This window comes from Kogia breviceps, chromosome 2, assembly GCF_026419965.1.
Source record: "Kogia breviceps isolate mKogBre1 chromosome 2, mKogBre1 haplotype 1, whole genome shotgun sequence".
Taxonomy (NCBI): domain Eukaryota; kingdom Metazoa; phylum Chordata; class Mammalia; order Artiodactyla; family Physeteridae; genus Kogia; species Kogia breviceps.
Genome location: NC_081311.1, coordinates 180,118,000 through 180,143,127, shown reverse-complemented (window position 1 = coordinate 180,143,127; position 25,128 = coordinate 180,118,000). Strand labels below are relative to the sequence as shown.

At 40.0% G+C, this 25,128-nt stretch overlaps 1 protein-coding gene across 8 annotated transcripts in view; it reads left to right on the top strand.

Annotated features, from left to right (window-relative positions):
• The first annotated feature begins 4,470 nt into the window (after window positions 1-4,470).
• Window positions 4,471-25,128, top strand: part of FN1 (fibronectin 1) — a 69,541-nt gene continuing 48,883 nt past the window's right edge. For 6 of the 8 annotated variants that reach the window (XM_059052780.2, XM_059052776.2, XM_059052779.2 and 3 more), the window contains exons 1-12: window positions 4,528-4,988; window positions 5,888-6,016; window positions 6,998-7,135; window positions 8,518-8,649; window positions 9,621-9,758; window positions 12,208-12,366; window positions 14,557-14,748; window positions 15,772-15,951; window positions 16,610-16,786; window positions 17,830-17,982; window positions 19,464-19,592; window positions 20,651-20,794. In XM_059052780.2, the coding sequence (XP_058908763.1) occupies window positions 4,838-4,988; window positions 5,888-6,016; window positions 6,998-7,135; window positions 8,518-8,649; window positions 9,621-9,758; window positions 12,208-12,366; window positions 14,557-14,748; window positions 15,772-15,951; window positions 16,610-16,786; window positions 17,830-17,982; window positions 19,464-19,592; window positions 20,651-20,794 (1,822 nt within the window). In that variant the 5' untranslated portion in view covers window positions 4,528-4,837. Of the gene's footprint in view, window positions 4,989-5,887; window positions 6,017-6,997; window positions 7,136-8,517; window positions 8,650-9,620; window positions 9,759-12,207; window positions 12,367-14,556; window positions 14,749-15,771; window positions 15,952-16,609; window positions 16,787-17,829; window positions 17,983-19,463; window positions 19,593-20,650; window positions 20,795-25,128 lie in introns of all 8 variants that reach the window. The other 2 variants (XM_059052782.2, XM_059052778.2) reach the window with 2 other exon arrangements.

The following is a 25,128-nucleotide window of genomic DNA, read 5'->3' as shown; positions in this document are numbered from 1 at the left end:
TCACAGTAGTCTATTGTTGGTATAAAAGTTTATTTAAGAGATAATGTTTATGGTTGTTTTTAAGCACCTGATGCAACCTTCAAAGTTAGCTGCATATAACATGCTTAAAGTATGTGAATGTAAAAAGATAGAAAATAATTTAAATCCCAAAAATCTTTTAAGTTTTTTTTTGGTACGTGGGCCTCTCACTGTTGTGGCCTCTCCCGTTGAGGAACACAGGCTCCGGACGCGCAGGCTCAGCGGCCATGGCTCACGGGCCCGGCCGCCGTGCGGCCCGGCCCGTGACTGTGGGATCTTCCCGGACCGCGGCACGAACCCGCGTCCGCTGCATCGGCAGGTGGACTCTCAACCACTGTGCCACCAGGGAAGCCCATCTTTTAAGTTTAAAAAAATTTTTTTTCAGCCTTTCAAAATAAACTTTTAAGGCCACCTACATAAAATAAAGCAAGATTGGAAAAAGGAGCAACAGCACACAGAAATAAAACTTTTCTAAGAAACTACTACCTATCTTGGAAAGCTGAAATATTCTATAATACAGTTCTGGGTGAGGGGTCCAGCTACCCAGTAGTTTGTTCCACTTTACTGGATGAATAAGATTCCTTTGCAAAGCGTTTTGGGAGTTACATCACTCTAATGAGAAAAAGAGCACTTCTGTTAAAAAACAAAGGACACCGATTAAGGCTTTTAAAAGTGCTGATTAAATAATAAAGTAACTTAAACTATAAACGAAATGCTGATGAAGTGAAAACTGGCTAGCTTTCAAGGCATAATTTAAAGCCCTTATCAAGTATTTTTTTTCCCCTGGTTGCAAGGCCCCGTCAATTCTAGACAACTGTCCAGACATTCCACCCATGAGGGCTGTCCATGGGGCAGTTTATTTTTCCTTTTCGCACCTGTGCTTAATGAATAGCAGTTTTGCAAGCTTGGCTGTTTTCAAGGGAAGATAGGAAGGATTTCATGCCCCCCAAATAAAATCAAGATAAGGAAACAAAACTACTGTAATTTATCTCCATTCAACCTAGCCACAGAAGACCATGAAATAGTAAAAGACACTACTGCAGGCTCTTAAGGCAGAAAGTTCTAAAGGTCACCTAATCAATGGCCTCCCCTCTAACAGAACTGAAAGAGATTAAGAACAGGATAAAAGCCAAAGGTTTCCAGGAAAAACAGCCCACCTTCATTTAAATGTAACCCTTGGGGTCAAGAAGTTACTTTGTATCAGGGATAAGATTTCTTTTTCAATAGGCAAGGGATTTGACTAGGACAGTTATTGTCTCTCATGTGTGTATTCCTCTTAAAGAAAAGCCATTCTTCATTTAGAAACAAAACTGGCTTTTAAAACTTATCCCTTAGGTTGTTTTGATTTCAATCCTTTCTAAATGACTGGCTCTGATAAATTTGTTTCGTGCTTAACCATAATTTCAACAAATGAAGTCAATTCACATTTAGATTTCCATAACTGCACATGTTCCTCATTAACCTTCTCCAATAACAAAACATCCAAAGAACACCCCAAAACTCACAAATATATGTGCTCCTTTTTGTTACTGAGCATTTAAGTTTACCTGAGTTCTGAGAAAATTCTATCTGGATGGCAAGTCCAAGAAGAAACAAGGCACAGTCGTAAATGAAGATTTGTTCTGTCTCTACCACATGCCTGGCGTCACACAAATAGTAGGTTTTGTAAGAGGTTACTGGTGTAGAAGAAAGAATCCACTACCGTTTTAAAGGCAAACTTCCTCTTAGAAAAATGAAGAAATGAGGGCGCCCTGCATATGCTGCAGCCACTTGAGTGCATGCCACTGAAACAAAATCAGAAGATGGTACAAGTGAAAAAAGAATAAAGAAATCCTATGCTTCAATGTTTTAAAAACTTTTTTGGAGTGTAATTTACATACTGTAAAATTCACCCATTTTAAGTGTACAACTCGGTGATTTTCAGTAACTTTACCAAGTTGAGCAGCCACCACGACGATCTAGTTTTAGCACATGTATTTTCATCACCCCAGTAACATACCCTGTGCCCACTGACAGCTAATTCCCATGCCCAGCGCCAGCCCCAGGCACCTACGAATCTGCTTTCTGTATCTTTTGTCACATTTCCTTCTCCAAGTTGAGATGAGAAAAAGGAATCCAATGATATATCCTACAAACAGGAGGATACCGTTTGCTGAAGAACCCAACCTGTCAAAATAGTCTTCAGATTTCTTAAGGGAGTGCAAGGGAATCTTGGACACAGGCATTCCTAGTTTGAACAGGGTCAGAGTAGAGAGATTTAATTATCTCTCCAGTTAGAGATAAAGACTTACACAATTACAAGGGACTCTGATAATGAAAGAATACTGTGACAACCTTGCTATCTAAGAAAATGTTTGTTTCCAAAGTTTAAGAAAAAAGAAGAGCCACTTTCAAGTAAAAGGGTGAACTCTCAAGCATTTCTATAAAATTCAGTCAGTATATTGTTATATTTTTGCTTCTGAGACATTAGAAATTTACCATATCCTTAAGCAAATTATATTTCAATGGATTGTAATATCAGTTTCTTCTGAAATGTAAGTCACTTGGGCTTTTTTCCTCCAAGCTCTCTTGTGTATATTATTCTAATGTATTTTGAGTACAGTAAATATATCAAACTATCATGGTTTTGGTTGACAAAATACATTTCTAACCACTTATTTCCTTCCCCCAGAATCTATGTATTTTAAGAAAGCATTAGCTTCAGGTTTACCTTGCTTACATCCTGATTTCCAGGTACCAGTTCCCTCTGGAAGGAACACCCAGCTTCCCAGAAATTTACTAAGACTTTTACAAGGGGCCCTTTTATATTTGAAAAAGAAAACTGCTTTGTCAAGTGATGATGAGAAATCAGGGGGAAAAAAAAAAACAACAGAAAAAACCTCTAACCCAGACGGGATTCTAAATTTGGGGAAATCTGTGTCACTCTTTCTACTTGCAAAATTGGTCACAAAGATGTCTCAAGAAGTTATTTTACACTACTTGTAGGAAACTGATATTTGCTGTGTGCTTCCCCCCTCCTTTAATTCCCTGTGTTAATAAAAGCAAATGTTAGTTTTGTGTCTTTGATGTGTTCAGCATTTTATAGACCACAGTTCAGATTACCCCATGGCAGTTGCTGAAGGCAGAACTTTTGGAGAAAAGTAATCGCAGAAACAAACATATTTGGCTAGCAGCTTTCACAGATTCTCCAAGCAAACGGGAGGTCTGCACTAGGAACCTAACTAGGAGGCAAAGCTTTGAGTTTAGATCTCTCAGAAGTTACTGAAGAAAGTTGAGGACCCCTTTTGAAGATCTTTAAAAAGCACGTGTGACTTGTATTTGTCTGGAAAAAGGTCTGACGTGATGAGTTGCTAAATGCTAGAGACTTCTCAGATTCCCTTTCTACCCTGTGCCTTTAGAGGGAAAGAAAGGGAAATCTTAAATGGTAACTTTCCATATTCTTGGAGTAAGTAACATTTGGAAAAAAAAAAAAAGTCTGGCAGCGGGGCTGGGGGAGGGGAATCCTGTGATGAGACCGATGTCCACCAAACGAAAATGCCGAATAAAATCAAGGAAGGGACTGTAGGAAGGAAAGACTGGAAATGGTCTTTTCTCAGCTTTTAAGGACTCAAGGATCTCTGCTTTGTGTAATGAGCGCGGTGAACATGGGCAAGGACACCATGATCTTTCTCCGAGGTCGGTCCAACTTTTCAGTTTTCAGTGGTAACAGGCATCCCACCCCCGGGAAAAGAAGACTTTCTTGCATATTTGGAAAAAAGCAAACTGCTGCTCTGTCGTTTCAAAAGAAACCTCGTTCTCTTTTGAAATTACCCCCGGATCCGTCAAGCGCCCCGCAGAACTCCTGGTACTAAGTAAAAGCTCATTAAAAGGATCGTTTCTCCCTCCTGCCCCCCAGCTAAAACGTCCTCAGAACCGGGCAGGCACAGCATTTAGAAGGGGAGAAGTCTTGAACAGGAAGCTGTGAAGGCAAAGAAAGTGAGTCTCCAGTCAGTGCACAGTAAACCAAAGAAAGGGAACAGAAGGAAAGCCAGCCGCGCCCTGGGACAGCAAAGTCTACATTCCTACAGCTGCAAGGTGGTGGCTACTTTATGGTTTTACCCTCCCCCTCGAACTACACTCCAGTGAGCAGAGACTTTTTTTCCAGAGGAGACGCAATGTCCTCGACCACCCCCACTCCCCGCCGCCAACCCCAATAAAATAGAAAAAGGAAGCGGGGTTGGGGTGGGGGATGGACTTGCGACCCCTTTGCTACACATGACTCCGGCCCCTCCCTTTCCTCCCAGTCAACCCCTTTCTAGCCGCTTCCCAGTCCCTCCCCCTTTGCTCCCCAAAAGTTTGATGACCGCAAAGGAAACAGAAAAAAGTTCTCTTGCCCAATCCTGGCGGGCGATCAGCATCTCTTTTGTTCGAGGAGAACCCACAGCCCCCCTGACGTCACCCGGAGCCCGGGCCAATCCGCGCGCGGTCGGCGGCGGCGGCGGCGAGAGGAGGGTCTGGGGAGTCCAGCCGGTCCCTCCTCCCCCGCGCCCAGGGCCTCGCGGGGGGCGGGAAGGGACAGTCCCATATAAGCCCCGGCCCTCGGGGCTCGGCCGCCCGCGCCGGCTGCGCTTTGCAGGGGAGGAGAGAGAGCCCTAGGCGCGAGCGGGGGAGGGGGGGATCTGCAGCCACAACTTCTTTCGTCCTCTCCTTACCCTGTGTACCTCTACCCTTCCCTTTCCCCATCCTCCAGCCCTTACCTGCTTGGCGGCACTGAAAGGGACCCCGCCCGCAGGTTGCGAAGGGAACCAAACTTGGTGGCAGGTTGCCTCACCGTCTGAAGATGCTCGGGGGTCCGGGGCCCCGGCTGCTGCTGCTGCTGACCGTCCTGTCCCTGGGGACAGCGGTGCCCTCCGCTGGAGTCTCGAAGAGCAAGAGGCAGGCTCAGCAGATCATTCAGCCCCAGTCCTCGTTGGCTGTCAGCCAAAGCAAGCGTGAGTACTGACCGCGGGCTGAAACAGGCTGTTGCAGGGATGGGACCCGTAAAGCCAACCGAAGTTGTGGCTGAAGTTTTGCGCGCGCGCGCGTGTGGAGAGTGTGCACTCCTTAATGAGAGAAACTGGCTGGAGAACCAAAAGACTTGCTTTGAGCAGGCTGGTTCTGAGGGCCTAGGATAAGATAATGCCTTGGAGGACAGGGGCTCTGCGAGGTCCCGCAGTGCTCTTACCAACTCAGGTCTAACTCCTATGAATTCATCAAAACTTGCTTTTAAAGAGAAAATGATGTATGCCTTTAAACTTTCCATTTGGGATTACTGGGGGGTTAAACGTTTTCAAAATGGGGGTGAGGAGACAGTAGCTAAATAACTGTGTTGTTCCTACTTTGAATGAGATGTTACTGGTTCAGATTGCTTTAGAGGCCCTCAGGATGCTTCTCCAAGAAGAGAGATCAGAAATCCTTTTCCAGTTTTTCAGACACACTCTCTCTTTTCCTTGGCTAAAGGAAACTGCTGAACGTTGCCCTTCTTGACTTATTACCCCCAAAGAGCACTGAAATTCCTTGCACGTTTAAAAATGTAGTTCCCAGTTATCTGCTTTTCAAAATGTTTCCATGCCTTTGATGCAGACCCCTGGCCAGACGGAAATGACATCATTGTATAACATTTAACTAAGTCAAAAGAAAAACAAAAGGAATAACCAGATATCTATGTGTGCAAATTTGCCGTTAACTCTTTAGATATCTAGTTGCTTTTAATTCTCCTGATGCTCTGATGGTTAACTTTTTTCCTTACTTCTGTTGCTTAGGCTCATCAGTTTAGTTGTGCAAGAAAATTCCATCATTTGGAAAAAGGAAGGATGCAAATTTAGTGACTTTTTCCTTTAATTCTTTATAGCTGGTTGTTATGACAATGGGAAACACTATCAGATAAACCAGCAATGGGAGCGCACCTACCTGGGCAGTGCCTTGGTCTGTACCTGTTATGGAGGGAGCCGGGGCTTTAACTGCGAGAGCAAGCCTGAACGTAAGTGGGGGGGGAGCCTGCATTGTCCTTAATAGCTTCTCATAGATGGAGAAGTAGTGCCTGTTAATTAAAGTCAGCATTACTAATAAAATTACATTCACCATTTCCCCAATAGAATTATTTGTCATTTTCTCTTGAAAAATGTTTAATAATTGCTTATATTTGCTTTTCACATGTTCTTTTTACCTGTAAAACAAAAGAACAAATGTATCCCCAAGTCGACCCCAGAGTCTTCTTTTGGGGTTTTACTTTCCCAAAGCCTTTAATGAAGAAAAAAAAAAAAAAAAAAAAAGAAAGAAAAATGTTGTGTGTTCCTGCTTCCTCCAAAAAAAAAAATGATTATAACATTTTAATTTATTAGAAAGTAATTTCAAATCTTAAACTGTAAAATTATGGGACAGAAAGCCCTGTGGGCGGTACATTGTGAAGCGATTTGTCCCCTGCAGTTCAACATAAAATCACTAACCACTTCAAAGTTCTCCTTCCTTTATGACCCTTGATATATTTCTTGTAAATTATGGCAACTCCTACAGAGAAGCACTGATGAGGCTAAAATGGAAATAGTAGGATTAATAACTGACAGTGCCTGGGGAGGGGCGGGAGGAGGGGCTCTTTGGATTGTTTATTTTTATGTGGACCTTGGTTTGACTTTCTGAGCCAGAGAGGTGAATCCAAAGCCCTTCCTTCACGATCTAGCCGGTCCTAAGGTCGTACGTTATGGCTTTTTCCCAAGGGCCTGAGAATCCTTTCCAATGGCTATTCATTTCCAGAAAATTAGAGAACTTGTCAAAGATTGAAAACTGAGGCTTTATTAGAGCCTAGGGTAAAATCGAGATCTCCCATGTCAATTTTTTTAAAAACTTTCCGTTTGCCCTTTGCTACTCATAGAATGGAAAAGTGAGTTTTCCTTTGGATGGGAGTAGTGGAAGAGAAAAGCTTTGACATATGTGAGGCTCACGTGGACTTTCCTTCTCCCCTCAGCTGAAGAGACTTGCTTTGACAAGTACACCGGCAACACTTACCGGGTGGGTGACACTTACGAACGCCCTAAAGACTCCATGATCTGGGACTGCACCTGCATTGGAGCTGGGCGAGGGAGAATAAGCTGCACCATTGCAAGTAAGAATGGCCTTCTGTCAAGTGATGCTAAAATAGCACGATAGGAATTTTTCCATTACCATCACTGTCACTTTCTGTTATCCATGACTGGATATTCCTAATTTGGGGATTACCCCCAGGTGACCAGGCAGTCTTCTGTGGCCACCCAACTGGTTCCTGTGCTTCTGGAAGATGGCTCTGAGCATAGGTGGAGTCAGTGTTTAGTCTGTGTGCATTTATGAGTGTGTGTGTGTGTGTGTGTGTGTGTGTGTGTGTGTGTGTGTGTGTGTACACATGTACGTACATAACATAACCACGTGGATTTCTTGGGTTCCATTCCATTCTTAGAGGAGTTGCCCATTTTATGTTATCTGGGCATCTTCAAGCCAGACTGACCATGTGGTGATCTGCAGCGATTGGGAAGATGGTCACGAAGAGTGAATTAACCATTGTGTGGTCTGCTCTTCTTGTTTGCAATGCCCAGACCTCTTTGATCTCACAGAAACAGTCCGGTTTCTTTGTAACCAATAGTTTATGCCCGGGAAGCAGATCTCTCTATTCCCAGAAATAATATGGAATGATTAGCCTATAGTGTTTCCAGGGTACTCTGGGATCTGGACTGACTCTCAGCAATTCTAGTTTAGCTAAGTCACACTTTCCAGTATGCTTCATTGGGTTACCAATAGATTCTATTAACAGAGCATTTAGATTTTTTTAATCCATCGTTGTATAAGTCACTTGATGGCTCTGTCCAAAAGACAAATCAGTCTCTTGTGAATAAGTCCAGTCAGGCTTTCCCATATTTAATGTTAGGCTTTATCCAAGTATACTGGTAAACCTTGAGAGTCAGTGTCCCATAGTGTTTACAGTCTAGAGGACAGTTTAACCTTTGCATGTGCCCTTGTGTTTAACAGCCTAGAAGAGTGCCCAGATTTCCACACTTGCTATAGATACATCTATTTCTTTCCATCAAAATGACATTTCTAGGGTGAAATACAGACTCTCCGCCTCCTGAAAGCTGGAATGCTAGGCCTGATGTGGCTTTTTTCATTGAATTAGTCTCAGGCTCAACCTGATGTGTATGTGTAGAGGCCATGCCTGGCAACCTTTCTTTTCTGCTTTAGAACCCAGTTTCCTGTGATCTCTCTGGGGAACCAGGATTTATGTCTCCTTTCTTTGCCATTCAAATTTTCTCTGTGGTTTCCCACTGTGCTTAAACAAGACATTTAATTGAATGACCCAAAGTGACCAGACCTGTTAACTCTTCCCCTGTCTCTGATGGGAAAGCTGTTCTCTTACTTTGGCTAACCTAAGTGCCTATCCTGGTTGGAACATGAGACTTTTTGTTCTTAAACATATTTTCTGTACCAGTCTCTCTAACATTGGCTTTTTATCTTGAACAGACCGCTGCCATGAAGGGGGTCAGTCCTACAAGATTGGTGACACCTGGAGGAGACCACACGAGACTGGTGGTTACATGTTGGAGTGTGTGTGTCTCGGTAACGGGAAAGGAGAATGGACCTGCAAACCCATAGGTAGGTGACTCCTGGGGATGAATGAAGGGTGGGGATATGCACAGTTAAAATATTGGGTTGAGCCAGAATCTACTTGGACAAGATATATGAATTCCAATAAAAAAGATAACAGACTGAGAATTCTATTTCAAATAACGAAATGTTATTAATTCGTAGTCTTCTTAAAGGAATCAGATCAAAAAGTACTAACCATGTATAGAAGTCTTAATTTTGTTTCAAAAACACAAGATAGGGTTGAAAGATTTAGGAAGAAGTCATTTGTTTTCTCTAAGATCTGATTTCAGATTTCTCCTTGGTCAAGATGACAGTTATTTAAAAGAAAAACAAAATGACCCTTTTGACATATTTCTTTATTGGAACGCACTGGACCCAAACACGATATGGTGTGTGCTCTGTCATCCCCTTGGTCATTTTTTGTCAGAATAAAAATTGCTGAGTTTCTTTTGGTGTCAGTCCTCAGCCGAACTCTATTGATACAAATCTAAAAGTTTTTGACTATAAATTTTATTCTGATTGTTCTCTAATTCAAAGGCTTTTATTTTTCTTTGCATTGTCTTTGTTTTTACAGAAATCCAAACTTTAAATAGCTTTCTTGTCATTTTATTTAGGCATTAATAATTGGTCTTTCATAATTAAGATTGGAATTTTGCATATTTACTCTCCCTCTGGATACATACATAGATCTTTTTCACTCAAAATACTGGTGTGAATAATGGTACTAGCGGAAAATATACAGTCCATGTACTTATTAGGAGAACAGAATTTCTGCCTGCCAACTTGGCTCGAGCTTTCTTTCGCTTTGGTTACACTATGTGCTTAGTTACAGGGCGTGCCTTTCTTTTTGAACAGAGTAGCACTTAAAAAAATGTGGCTGGATTTTTACTTACACAGTACAATTTAAATTACAGGGAAACTGCCCAATTCAAAATAACCCCCTTTTTTTCCCGTTTTTCTTTCAAATTTCCCTACAGCTGAGAAATGTTTTGATCACGCTGCTGGGACTTCCTACGTTGTCGGGGAGACCTGGGAAAAGCCTTATCAAGGCTGGATGATGGTGGATTGTACTTGTCTGGGAGAAGGCAGTGGACGCATCACCTGTACCTCCAGAAGTATGTTTTAGATCTTTATGTTAAAGATGAGACCAGGCATTGTGTTCTGGATTCCTAGAGAGAATTGTCATGTGATGTCACTTAGAACAACACATCCATTCCACCAACGTGGTAATGTTTGGATGTCAAGAAAAATTCCATAAGCAACTTATTTTGCTTCTTCAAAGAAGACTAAATTTAAAAAAAACAAAACAAAACTTAGTTCAATAAGGTCTTAGGTTATCAGCTACTGAGAAAAAACCTTAATATGCATTTAAATGCCAAATGTGTTGTGGACCTGAAGGTTAGTTGCAAATGTTTCATCTAAAGTATCACAGATATTTTCTAAGTAGCAAAGAAGTCATTAAAATAACATGCAAATGCATGTTTGGGCATGTGGGTGCTCTTGACATAGAAAGGAGCTAAAGCTCTAAAGTTTTTGGTTTCCTTCTATGTTTGAAATTTAAATAAGGCATATTCATTGACAAAATTGATGAAAATAAAAAGTACTTACCCCATAAGTTAAAATTATGTGTTTATTCTAGGGTTAAGGATGGTGTCTCTTTAGGTTTACTAGTGCTGTGAAGAAGCTACCCTCTGGTACCTCTACTGCTCTAAGATTGCCCTGGGGCCTTACTTGTTGCCTTAGGGGTTCAAGGCTCCTTTTTTGAAATTTCAAACCAATAGTGATTATAGAGTTTGCTGAAGCAAAACAGCCCTTAACTCTCGATGTTATAAATAAATTTAAAATCAAATCTAAATAATTTTGAACATATTTTATTTATCTAGCTTAAAGTACTTAACCATCTTAACATGTTCATCATCCAAAGTTGAATTCTTTGCAAGCAAAAAATAATCTCTCCTGAAAAGTGATAACAATTCTAACCAAATCATTCCCAGGACCTTCCAGTTCATTAAATCTTTTGCATTTAAAATTTTATTATGATTCTCAGACTTCCAACACCTTGGAGGCAACGTTTTAGCTTAAGACGCATTAGATGTTTGACTTAAATTCTTATCTATTATTTAAAACTCTTCTAATAGCAAGTTGGGAAAAGTTTCTCAAAGAAAAGTCATTTATTCCATGAAATTGTATAAGCCCCTACTTTATACAAGATGGTATAGGGATGCAAAAATGAATTGGACATTAACCCAGCTTTCAAAGAGCCCTTAGTAAGTAAGTCAGGGTGATGAGAAAGGCTTACACATATTCACATTCTACAAAGCACAATATTAAAGACTTCAAGACAAATACTGAAACAGTGCAATGGAAGTTCAGGGGAAGACAACACTTTTAGCCGGGGATTTGGGGAAAAGTGTAACCAGCAATGATATCTTTATCCAGACTTCTGCTGTGGTGGGAGATCAATGTGTGTGTGTATTTGTGTGAACTCACATTAACTAATTATTTTTTCTCTAACCCAGTGCAATGATTTTCTGATTCACAAATAAGTCAAATCCTCTCTACTCACATTGTAGCTTATGGGCAAAGCTGGATTAGAAGTGAAACAATCTATTTGCCAGATAACTGAACACATAGATGAATAGTAATTTAGTTACAAATTATCATTTTATATTAATAATCCCACTTTTCCATCAGAGAGTTAACACCGAGCAATTCAAAGGAAGCCATTTTGTTAGTGATGTTAAATAGATGTGTTTGTGGAGGTGGGGTGGGACCAGGGGAGAGAATATTTTAGTTGGTAGAAGAAGTTGGTAGTCCCCTGAATTGTTTTACATAACAAATGAAGAAAGAGATGCTGCTATCTTTTAATTGCTCCTTTGGGGCAGTGTGGGGAGACCCTTTGAGACCTACTTGCCTCCCTATTATTCCTAGTTTTCTAAAGAGAGTCCCCTATGGAAAGGCAGGCTGTATACAATAATGACTATGAGAAAGCCCGGAGAGCCTGAGAAGGAAAGAGAGGGGAGACTAGAAAGCCACAGGATGAATTTGGTCCAATGAACAATGTGAAAAACAATGTAATGAGTGAAAGATTTGACTTTTACCAAATGTAATGAGTCGAATGAATGAATGAAGATTTAATGAATGAAAAAAATTGTTTTGGCAGACGGAGAAGTGGAACTAGACTAAACCATACAGCTCCCTTCACACTGTTTCAAATGCAATCCCATCTTTCAGAAGTTAGCACCCATGGCAACACAGCTGAATATAAATGTATCATCCAAAAACAGCTCACCAAGCTTGAAACAACTCATTTTTATTGGAGTACAGTTGACTTATACAATGTTGTGTTACTTTCAGGTATACAGCAAAGTAACATACCTATACATGTATCCACTCTTTTTCAGATTCTTTCCCCATATAGGTTATCACAGAATATTGAATAGAGTTCCCTGTGCTCTACAGTAGGTCATTATTAGAAACAACTCTGTTCTTTTTAGGTTTGCACTGAGCACTTGCCAAAGCTCGACCTGATTTACATGTTTCAATGCTTCTTTTCTGACACAGACAGATGCAACGATCAGGACAGTAGGACATCCTATAGAATTGGGGATACCTGGCGCAAGAAGGACAATCGGGGGAACCTGCTCCAGTGCATCTGCACCGGCAACGGCCGTGGCGAGTGGAAGTGCGAGAGGCACACGACCCTGCAGACCACGTCTGCCGGTGAGGCTCGGGGACAGTGGGACCCAAATGGGGGTGCCTTGCATAAAGCATTTCTGCAGATCCATCTTTCCCTTGACATGCCGTTGAAGGATGATTTGCAGTGTTTTGGCTAGTAAGCGGAGTTCATTTGCAGACGGTTAGTTGTTAAAAGTTTGTTTGATGTCAAGTGTTAAACTTAAATCAAAATGAAATGAAAATGGATCTTAGGGGGAACAAATCAGTTTTAGCCCCAAGAGGTAAAACTGATGTCTAAGAAAATTCTAACCTATATAATTTATACATAAAGGTATAGATAGATGAATATATAGAGATCTATAGATGTATATGCATATGGATACACACACATTTATATGTATTTTGAATATCTAAAGTGCATTTTAATGGAAATGCGAGATTTTTGATGAGTTACATGATCACTTGATTCTTCTGCTAGGAAAAGGGGAAAAGTACATTTGTTCTTTTTCAGAATCGAATATATCTCCTCGTCCTGACATTCTGCTTTGTTTTGTAGCAGACACAATCCTTGATGTGTGGTTTCCATGCTCCAGCAAACTTTGTTGCATTCCATAAAATAATGCACAATCATTTTTTCCATGTCTTAGCATTCACAATTTGAGAAAATCAGAGGGGGTGTAGAGATGGGAAGGAATGACACAATATCTAAGCATTTTTTTAATAAAAGAAGTTTTAATTATTTCTAGTACAAGAACAAGATCTTTGCATTGTAGCTTGTTTTGTAAGAATCTAAAGAAAGAAATAGGGCAATCAAGAGTGTGTACTTCTTTATTATTCTTGCTCTGTTTTGATCAAGTTTTCACTACACAGTGTGCTAGCATTGTTGTTTAGTCTTTTATCAATTGGTCATCTAGCTAAAACTATTAATTACTTGTTTGGACTTTTTTCCTTTTGATGAGTTTTCATCTTGCTGTGAGCACTTGTGAAGGTGAACAAGATTAGATTTGATAATATCTTTGAGTTATTTGATTATTTTCAGTAAGATTGCTGCTAACCAAAAAAAGAAACAATTACAAATCTCAGTCTGCTGAAGTAGTTCAAATTCGAAGGGTAGTTGGGGTTAAATGCGGTAAGCATTCAATAATTGTTATCTATTTTTATTAATATTACTAATATTATACTGAAATGGCTCCATTGTTCAAAAATGTTTGAGCAACATTGGATTAAATCAAATGGAACCTTCTACAGGATCTTAATGCTCCTTTGCACTGTGACTCTGCCAGGTGGGGTGTATGAATACAGATGCCATGTTCCCCCAACATGTGTGACTTTGGGACTGTGGTCTGTGACGTTATTTGGGTTCTAGTGTTTAGCTTACGGAGATGCTGAATTCAGTCTATCAGTCATTCTAGCTTCAGTTCTGATTCCACTCTTCCTGGGGCCTTGCCCTCGGGAGAACAAATTTCTATAAGTTTAAAGAAAAGATCAACATATTCTATTGTCTTACTCTGAAAGGAAAGCAGTATTAAGAGAATTGATTGGTCTTAGAAAACACCACAGCAGAATTCCCAACTAATCCCGGGGAGAAACAAACCGTGGAAGGAGGGGCAGCGAATAGAGACTCCAGTATGGCCCCCTGGGGCATCTTCTGAGGAGCTCAGAGTTACACACATGGCAATAGGTCTGCTGCAGAGGGGCAGGGGCTTCTCAAAACAGTATCAGGAAGAGAGATGCCCAGATATATTGGGCAAATGGGAGATGCTAAGAGAGGAAGGGTGAGACAGACCATTCCAGGCCAAGGGAAAAGCCTGAGGACAGCACAGGGTACAGAAGGGAATGATCAGCAGCTCAGTGAGGTAAGAGATAGAGCAAGGACGGAAGTGGTCAGAAGCGAGCTGAAAGGTTAGGTGTGGAGGATTGTGAAGGCGTGAACTTTGAGCTCGCTGGAGTGAGTGAGGAGTTGTTGAAGGTATTTGCTCTTTTGAGTGGCGGAATGAAGTTGGTGATTTAGAAATATACTCTCGGTAGCTCCAGATAAGCTAGAAGATGGAAACCCCTGGGTAAACTCTTGTGGATTTCTAATGCAGAAAGGGACGGGCATTTCTTTCCAGTCCCAGCTCAGTAACAACACAGATTGCAGAGTCATCTGTATGGGACCATGAAGATCCGAGAAAACGACTGCAGAAGTAGTTTTCTCTAAATCAGCTCTGTGCCTTGCCTTTCCTGTGCCCTTAGGATCTGGCTCCTTCACAGACGTCCGACCGGCCATTTACCAGCCACAGCCTCACCCCCAGCCGGCTTCATACGGTCACTGTGTCACAGACAGCGGTGTGGTTTACTCCGTGGGCATGCAGTGGCTGAAGACACAAGGAAATAAGCAAATGCTTTGCACTTGCCTGGGCAATGGAGTCAGCTGCCAAGAGACAGGTCTGCGTCATCTTTTTATTTTTATTTATTATTTTTTTTGCGGTACGCGGGCCTCTCACTGTTGTGGGTTCTACCGTTGCGGAGCCCAGGCTCCGGACGCGCAGGCTCAGCGGCCATGGCTCACGGGCCCAGCCGCTCCGCGACATGTGGGATCTTCCCGGACCGGGGCACGAACCCATGTCCTCTGCATCAGCAAGCGGACTCTCAACCACTGCGCCACCAGGGAAGCCCTGCGTCATCTTTTTAAAAGAGAGTACTGATAACGTTTTTATTATTTAGATTTTGAAAGGCAATACATTCATTTACCAAAAAATGTAAAACAATAAAACAAACAAGAAAAGCTTGTAATCTTACCACCCTGTGATAACAACCAGGGTTAGCATTTGATATATTTTCTTCCTGTATTTTCTTTCCTGTAGTGAGTACTAAACTACTATGTACTGTCTCTGTTTGTCTAAAATGTTGTTACAAGAGGTTACTTTCTGAATAGCTAATCCATCCCTACTTGGTACTCTAAGTCTCAAAGTTCTGAAACTCTGTGATGTAAACTTCTTTCAACAACCTAATGCGTCTCTTCCGCGCTCTAAAAGTGGTAGTAATTATAGCGATAATAATTGGCGCATGACTTTTCCCCTGGTACAGCCTCATGTGTTAATTCTTATAGCACCAACAGAGTTGTATATACACCTGCAGTATCCCTTGAGCAGCATCTTTAATTAAACCTGTAGTAATATAGCTTTGCAAATGGGAAACTGAGGCATGGTAGCAGAGGTGGTAACAAAGGATGTCAGAAGGAGAACTCAGGTGTTTCCCTACGCACAAAAAAACGTGGCTTCATGAATAAGGCATTTTGACAATATTATGATCTGGTTAATACTTACAGCTGGTCATACTCAGTTGTTGTTTTTTTTTTTTTTCTCCTTTGAGGACATATGCTCAGTCTCAGTTAAGTATAAATAAGGAGCTACTGGTGGGAGATAAATGCTGCTGTATTTACTGAGACCCTTTTGGTTATGCTTGTAGCTATAACCCAGACTTATGGAGGCAATTCAAATGGGGAGCCTTGCGTCCTACCATTCACCTACAATGGCAGGACTTTCTACTCCTGCACCACAGAAGGGCGACAGGATGGACATCTCTGGTGCAGCACAACTTCCAATTATGAGCAAGACCAGAAATATTCTTTCTGTACAGACCATACTGGTGAGTATCCCAAGGGAAAAACAAAACAATGAGAAAACCCCATTTCTTATGCCCTATTTTTATTGGCCAGCGAGCTAGCCATTTATTTTGAGGCTACACTTGAGAAGTATCACTTTTGTGCGGTCTGGACCCAAGAGACATGGAACTAACTTCGCAGCTAAAGATCCTTCCAAGTTTCCCAGTAATCTTGAGAAATGACACCAAGGGAAAAGCCCTCCAGTGCATTTATTTTTGACACACTGGGATTGTTATGTGATTAAAGATACTTGTATGGTAAAATCAGTAGACACTCCCACAGGGCTGAAGAATATACAGGAGGCAGGCCTGAGTGCTTTTGGTTTTCTTTTGGTTAAAACTATGTCAGTGGTCAAAGTGACCATTTAATCTTTTTTCTTTTCTTTTTTTGTCTGGGAAAATGAGAGTGAAAATTGGATTTAAATCTGTTTGAAAGGTGAAGGTGAATAATATAGTTATAAGCCTCCTACACTAAGGAGGCTTAGAACTATCTTATCAGACATCTTTTATTCTGAGACAGACTCTCTGTGAATTAGTTGCAGAAACTTGGCTCTCTCAGAACCTTTCTGTAGTAATTCCCCGCTGTACATTGGAAAGCTCAGTTGTTATCTTTTTCTTCCTATTTGCATGTTGTTCTGGACAGTTTTGGTTCAAACTCGAGGTGGAAATTCCAATGGTGCCTTGTGCCACTTTCCCTTCCTGTTCAACAACCGAAACTACACCGACTGTACATCCGAGGGCAGGAGGGACAACATGAAATGGTGTGGAACCACACAGGACTATGATGCTGACCAGAAGTTTGGATTTTGCCCCATGGCTGGTAAGATCAAGTCCTTGTAGACAATCATTTGTGGAATAGGACAGAAGAATAATGTCCAGTTTACTCCTTTTTCACCCATTAAGACAATTTTGAGACAGCAGAAAACTTTGTGATATATGTATAATCAAATATATAGGAATTATATAATTCGTTATATGATTTAAAAATCCCATTCATATAATTTAATGTCCAAAAATATGTAAATATGATAAAAATACTTTATTTAAAGTCTGGAAATATACATGTTTTCAGAGGTTTGTCTTTGTAATAAGCACACAACTGAGTAGCTTAAAGCATCTAAGTGACTGCTCTAGTCACAGACCTTCAATATTTACATGCCATTTTGGAATAAGGTCTATTACTTAATAAATACCAAAATGACTCAAAATCTGTGTTTTCCGACCTTTAGGGATCTTTTTTTTTAAAGGGGGACTCTAGTTTGTGTGAATGGAGAAAGGGGAACCAATACCTTTTATTTGTTTTCAAATTTCAAGAGTTGCTAGACTACGTTTGATTTTCCGATTATAGAACCAAGAACCCGTGCACTGTCAAGTGTTAATATTGAAGCAATGAAACATCACAAGAAAACTACTTACACTAACTTTTATTCCTCTCATTTCAGCAAAAGAGAATGTTGGATTTAGAAGGAAAATACAAGTTAGCTTACAATTCTATACCCATATACATTGTTTCCCTTTGATCTAGAATAAACTGAGACTAGAAAAAGTTATGGGACAGTAGTCAAATCCAGGCTTCTAGAACACTGCAAATCCTTTGAGTGGGTAGGCATTATTGTGGTTTACATCCCCTAACCATTCTGTAATTTTTCCGTACAACAAACCTTATCTCTGGACTATGTTTTCTCTCTTTGGTACTCAAAACTCTACACACCCACAGAGCAGCGCTGATTTTTTTTGAGGCACACAAGACTTCTTTCCAAGTGAGAGCTCTTAGGATCACCAAACCAGACTGATAATATTGCATACGTTTTAGTCCTTTTGATCATTTATCCAGTATCATGTTTCTCATCTGTTTCCAAACAGCCCACGAGGAAATCTGTACAACCAATGAAGGGATCATGTATCGCATTGGAGACCAGTGGGACAAACAGCATGATATGGGCCACATGATGAGATGCACATGTGTTGGGAACGGTCGTGGAGAATGGACATGTGTCGCCTACTCCCAGCTCCGAGGTATGCTCGCTTGTTAATGAAAATAGTTGAGAGGACAAAGAATACAGAGAGGCAGACTTGTACATGAAAACTTGTACTGTACCAAAAGCAGGAGAAGAAATATGCAATGCCACTCCATTAGTCTACTGTGCTGGATAAATTTTGCATGTTAGACAGCCACTTAAGAAAATCTGGCTGAGCAATTCTAAGCTTCTGAAACATTCCCAGGATGTAAGTACTTAGGCTGAGCCAAAAGTATGACTTCAAAGGCTAGAACACAATCACTTGATCCTTTTAGCTTGTAGGTGTGCTGTTGGATTCTTACATAGAAAGGACAGGGTGATTTTTGTAAAGAAAAGAGACCATGCTATTCTTTTTATTTTATTTTTTTTACATCTGTTCCTAATACTTTATTAGTCACCTCTAGGCCTGTTCCCAGGTATGTGGGCTCCAAGGAGGGGGTCACCATTCACCAGCTCTCAGCTGGGAGCTTGAGAAGGCCTTGGCCTATCTCTCTGGGGTCATGGACTGTAGAGTCTAAAGGGGGCTTTCCCGGGTCAGTATGGTGCACCCAGGTAGGGGCACAGATGTGGGCTAAGACCCCAAACTTGCCACCCCTCTGCCAGCTTAGTTGTGTTTGGATCCAAATTTAAGGAGACGAAGACATAGAGACCAATTTCTTTTGTTCACTTAGTTTTTTTCCCTTTTGGACCCAGGTATAGGATATAAGGATGTTGAACTATTAAAACTTTTTATTTTAGTTTTTTTATTTCTTTGATTTGAAAAGGAGGATTTAGGTAGAACTCTGAGCTAATAAATAGTCCATGTAGCCTCTGTGTTGACAGTGGCCTGAACTTGTTCTCCATTTATGGTGCCCAATGGGTAACACAATCCAGGACTAAAATAATTACATATGATGTTGCAGAGCTGAAAAGGACACTAGAAAGACATACAGACCAACTCCTCATTTTACAGAGGAAGGAGCTGAGTCCCAAAGAGGGAAGTAATTTTCTCAGGATCTCAGCGAGTTAGCAACAGACTTGGCCTAGTTTTTTTTTTTTTAACTTTCCAGATGCCTTTTATGGTATTTTATTTCCCAAATCCCAAATATCTCCCCACCCTTGCTAATCCATAGATGAGACCATCACATCATGCTAGGCGTCCTATAAGTATGTTTGATCTCCCTTCTATTTATTGCAATAAGCAGAGACCTAAAGGTCATTATCAACCCAGCAAGAACTTTTCTGAAAGTTAAAATTTGTTGTGTAGACTTTGATTTCTAATCTTTACAAGTCTATAAGAAAGAGAATTTTTTTTTTGCAAAAATTGTAGTACTGACTAAGCTTTGAAAAAAATGTTTATTCTATGCCAATAGAAGAGTTACTTTAGTGGGAGGTGTTGATAATTACGTGGAAGGAAGTGTATGCTTCACAAAGCATAGCTTCTTTTATTTCATCAGTGAAACTTAAAAATTCTCCACCCATCCCACTGTTTCTAAACAGATCAGTGCATCGTCGATGACATCACATACAATGTGAATGACACATTTCACAAACGTCACGAAGAGGGACACATGCTGAATTGTACCTGCTTCGGTCAGGGCAGGGGCCGGTGGAAGTGTGATCCCATTGGTAAGTAGCCTCGTGTCTCTAGCTGGATTTGGACACTGAATATAGCTAGCAAGTTTCAGATAAGGAGAGTTATTTGATATTACTTGATTGAAGCTGGCTGTAGACTTTGATCATGGCCTGCAGAGGGCTTGGCAATGTCTCTTCTCTAATCATGGACCAATATATAATCTTGATAGTGGTAGTCATTTATTTTTGCTGAATTTGGTAACACATGAAGGTTTATTTTAATTGAAACAAATTTGTTTTGGGGTTCTGAATCATAAAGATAATTATTGTTGTGAAAGAGAACTTTCCTTTGCTGGACTGTGCAATAATGTGGACAAATGATTATGCCAGTAAATACCTCCCTCCAAATACTTTATTTTTCTTGGCTGCCCTTTTTAATAGATCTAAGCAAGTAGTGAAGGTTAAGCCTTAAAAGAGCTGTGTTACCAGCTTTAATGTAATCCATTAATATTCCTTTACTCAAAGAGACATGTTGCTCACCCAGAAAACAAACTGATCAGATGAGTTTGTTTGACCTGAGATTGCCAAAGTAGAGAGAGGCCTGAGAGGGTTTCTTAGAAGCTGCTCAGTAAGTGTTCATTAGTTGAAATTTAGTTCAATTCATTTATATATAAAATTAAGTCCTCCACATTTTGAAGAAATGTATAAAGTGGTATTTTATCCTTGCTATTCAAATGGTAAGTCATTTGCATTAAAATGGATAAAATATAATATCTAATTTATTTTCCTCAAATTAATATTCAGAATGTCAATATATACTGAAATCTAAATCTTAACATTTTTATTTAGAAATGATATTCTTTTAGAAATCAGAAATATCAGAAATATCTAAATATCTTTTAGAAAGCTAATTACTCCTCCCAATGGGTACTTTTTGACCATTAACTGTCTAGTAAGATAAAAGATATGAACAAAATATTTTTAAACCACATATATTTGTAAGGACAGTTGCAAGTTTTTATTAAAACTAAGAATATGTGCTCTAGCACACCAAATTTAAATTTGTAGCTTTGTCTTGAAGGCTGCTTATCTTTTACTTGTATATATTTTAGATCAATGCCAGGATTCAGAATCCCGTACCTTTTATCAAATTGGAGAATCATGGGAGAAGTTTTTGCATGGAGTCAGGTACCAGTGCTACTGCTATGGCCGTGGCATTGGGGAGTGGGGCTGCCAGCCCATACAGACCTATCCAGGTAAGTAGCTCTATTACCGCAAATTGAGAACTGTCCACTGGGTTATAAAAACAGGGCAGCATTAGTGTTTGTTAACACTGATGCCTAACTTGGTGTCCCCTCCCTTTCCCATCCTTTTCTCATATCACTGTCTAATCATCAGTCGATTTTTTTTTTTTTTTTTTTTTTTTTTTTTTTTGTGCTACACGGGCCTCTCACCGTTATGGCCTTCTCCCGTTGCGGAGCACAGGCTCCAGACGCGCAGGCTCAGCGGCCATGGCTCACGGGCCCAGCCGCTCCGCGGCATGTGGGATCTTCCCGGACCAGGGCACGAACCCGTGTCCCCTGCATCGGCAGGCGGACTCTCAACCACTGCGCCACCAGGGAAGCCCATCAGTCGAATTTTTTACTAAAATGGTTTTCCTTTCTCCCTAATCAAGTAGAAGGAGTAGAAGGCTGTGAAAATGTGCCTGTATGTAAACTTGTTTCTTAACTTTGTAGAACACTCCATTAGGTTAAAACATGACCTAATTTCATTTCTCATCTGTACATGAAAATAGAAACCATGAAGTGAGCAATTCTGGGAGTAAAGGTCAGGGATTTATGTTATGGTTCTTAACAGAGAAGATGCATGGAGACATTGCATGAAATACAACATAGCGTATGTGTCCATTTAGCATTTCATCCAGGCCCTCTTTTTGTCAAAATGTTCACCTGTTTGATCAGTTGGAGCCTGGAACAAAGTATACTGGGTCAAGAGTTGAGTAACTTGGTCAGTTCTCTGCCCATTCAGTTCAAATACTCGAAAATGTTTATTGCTGGATTTCTTTCAGGTCACAGGACATAGTGCCTAGCTGGAGGTGTTATTCATTTTAGAAAAAATTTTTGAATTTAATTTTCACTGAGTGATTAATTACAATAAGATGGGTTGAATTATGAAACTCTAATTTTTAGGCATCAGTTATTTGAGCAATTACTGAGGTCAAAGCGTCCTGAATCTCTGTTAACTTAAGACATGGGGCCTATATTCAGAAACAAAAAGAGAGATCTTCAGGACTTTGGAATCTGCCTATGACAGAAATCAAGATTCAGTTAACTAAGTCCCTTTATAACATGATAAGAGGTTCACTGTCATAGAGAACAAGATATGAAACAACTTGGCCAAAGACAGTGTTTGCCAAGACATGGGTCCCAGCTCTGTACATGCTGCTAAGGAGATACAAGTCAAGCTTCATTCATTATTTCCTCATCTGTAAAATGGGGAGATGGTAGCTGATTACCAGCACTAACAAACTAACAATCTGTGATCCTAGAAACCAACCACCCAGATATACCCTTTCTGAACTTTGAAGAAACCTTCCTGTCCCCAATCTTCAGATACTATCCGGGCTGCAGAAGATGATTTGGCTTTAACAGGCTCTCAGCACAGATTGACCTGGCTCTTAAATTGTATTTCATGGTGGATTTGTGTGTAGGAATCACTTAAAATAATTTTTTTGTGTAATAATTTTTAAAAATCTGATTGCAGAATTACTGTAAGTTCAGAAAGTATATAAATGAGGTGGGTTTTTTCTTTTTTTTCTTTAATGATGCAACCAAAGGATAGAAACTTCTAAAGAAATGCTCTTAATGTCTGCGTTTATGGTTGTTATTGGCGTGGTGTGGCAATCTTGAAAGTGATTTCCTTCTCAGTGAATTGGAGAGAACTTTTTTCTCTCTCTCTTTTAAAGTAAGCCTGTTCACGTAGCAGCTTGCAGGAAGCCTTTAGGTGGACATGCCAGAGATGAAATCTAGATGGGAGGGAATCTTCCTGTGTTGGAGTTTCATGTGTTGACCTTGTTCCTACTCTTTAAAAAGGGTAACAGTAGAGCGCATTGAGCGTAGAGGAGATTTAGGGGAGAGGAGATTGGCCTCCGTATGCAGTCTGGGTCTTATCTGTGTGTTTGGTTTGCTCAGTGGTTCCTGCCTGGCTTCTGGGGCTTTCAGAGTGTGGGAAGGATAACGGAACAACAGATTACCAGTAGGTTGTCTCTGAGCCTTGCCCTGTTTGTTCCTCCAACAGAGGACTCGGTAGAGATGTTCAAACTAACAGAAGATAAGAAGTTTTCGGTTTGTCGATAAACAACCAGGAAAGCACAGATCTCAGCAAAATAAATAAAGAAAAAAGGGCTGAGTTGCAAACTCATAAATGTTTAACTTCTCCTGGCTCACCATTACTGGAAATTATTTATTTGGGCCTTATTTCAAACTGTTTTTAAAAGTATAGACATTGTATCATATCTCTCTACTTAACTATTTTATTGTCAGTCTGATCATATCGAATAAGAGAGGGAGTAAAGTTTTCCCAGTGGTGAGTCATTGCTCAGTTAATTTAAAAAGTTTTACCAATTAACCAATATCAAAAGGATTATCAAAATTTTAAATCTAAATAATGTAAATGATGTCAAAATTTTCAGATTTCTTGTCTTCAAATCATATGTAGCGAAAACAAAATAGAGTGATAACTGGAATTTAATTGACCTTACAAATAATGGACAGCTTCTTTTCTTTCTGGACAAAAATGTGCTAAATGCAAGACATCCCATTACTGTTTAATGCAGTTCCCTTAAAGGTGAGCTATGGCACAAGCCTGCAATTGAAAACATAGGATTTCAAACCAGTCCTTGAAATTTGAGAAAGAAAACTTCTATTCTTTTGCTCCATCACTGAGTAAAAACCACTGCTCCTGTTTCTTTTCCCTCCCTTCTCTTTTACTCTCCTCGTCCTGTGGACATAGCAGCAAGATTACGCTTAGCAGTAGGCAGTAAAAGTCATTTGTGTTATCCTTCTAAAACTTAATCTTGATAGACATTTAACCATCATAATTTTCTTAAAGACTATTTTTTAAGAGCAGTTTTACATTCACAGCAAGGTTGAAAGGAAGGTACAGAGATTTCCGTGTTCCCCCTGCACCAACACATGCACAAGTTCCCCTAATTCAACATCCCCGCCAGAGTGGTACATTTGTTACAATCGAGAACCTACATTGACACTTTATCACCCAAAGTCCATGGTTTGCATTAGGGATGACTCTTGGTGCTGTACATTCACGGCATCATAAACTGTTTCCCCTCAAAATCATGGTTGCTAAATTAAATAAAATACATAGCAGGTGTCTCTTAACATGAGGAAACTATGGTAGGGTTTCTTTAAAGGATCAATATTTAAACAATGTTATACCAATTATTGTAAATTATTTAAGGATGTGATATTCCTATATTTACTGGTATGTATGGGAGTACTTTAAATAATCACATTTCTAAAATTTTGCCTCAGTGTTCATTTTTAAAAACTTATTTACATTCATAAGGATCTTCCAAAGGGGTGATTTAAAGAGCGTCATGCAACTGACTTCTGCCAATTAACAAACACCCTGCCATGTTCTGTGAAATATATACAACTTTAGAATTAAACATTGAGAATTTTATATATTAATTTTGGTTTTCATATAGCTTACAAATATGTGCATTAGGTGAAATTAAGATTCAAAGAATGTTTGTTAGTCTTCAGCCAACCTTGAATTATTCTCAGTGTGGAAGTGAGTATATTATTCTAGAACTTTTGAGTCTACCCAGATATACAAGTTGTATATTTGTTCTGCTAGAAAAAACTTTGTTTTCAAAGAGAATTTAATAGCAAAGATAATAATTTTGAAAATCAGTATTTTTTTCTATGATGTTACAGAAAATTTAAAACCGTTTATAATCTGCTGAGCTGCTTTATTAAACATGCAAAGTTTTGCTCTGTTTGACAAAGTGACAGTTAGAAATTCTTGGAAAGGTTATTACAAGGAACTTTATTTTTATTTCTGAGTTCAACATTGATTGAACTCATTAAAAAAACAGTGTTTAGGGAAAAGATAGTGTTCTGTTCTACAAGCGTAAATTTTCCATCTATTTCATTATTATCCTAAATGGAGTCTACCCTATTAAGAAATTGATTCCACTTCTCTTATTTTGCCTTTTTAAAAAAAATTATTTGTTTTATTTATTTATTTTTGCCTGTGTTGGGTCTTTGTTGCTGTTCGCAGGCTTTCTCTAGTTGTGGCGAGCGGGGACCACTCTTCATTGCGGTGCGCAGGCTTCTCATTGCAGTGGTTTGTTTTGTTGCAGAGCATGGGTTCTAGGCGCGCGAGCTTCAGTAGCTGTGGCTCGCGGGCTCAGTAGCTGTGGCTCGTGGGCTCTAGAGCACAGGCTCAGTAGTTGTGGTGCACGGGCTTAGTTGCTCCCTTTCCAGACCAGGGCTCAAACTCGTGTCTCCTGCATTGGCAGGCAGATTCTTAACCACTGTGCCACGAGGGAAGCCCTGCCTTTTAA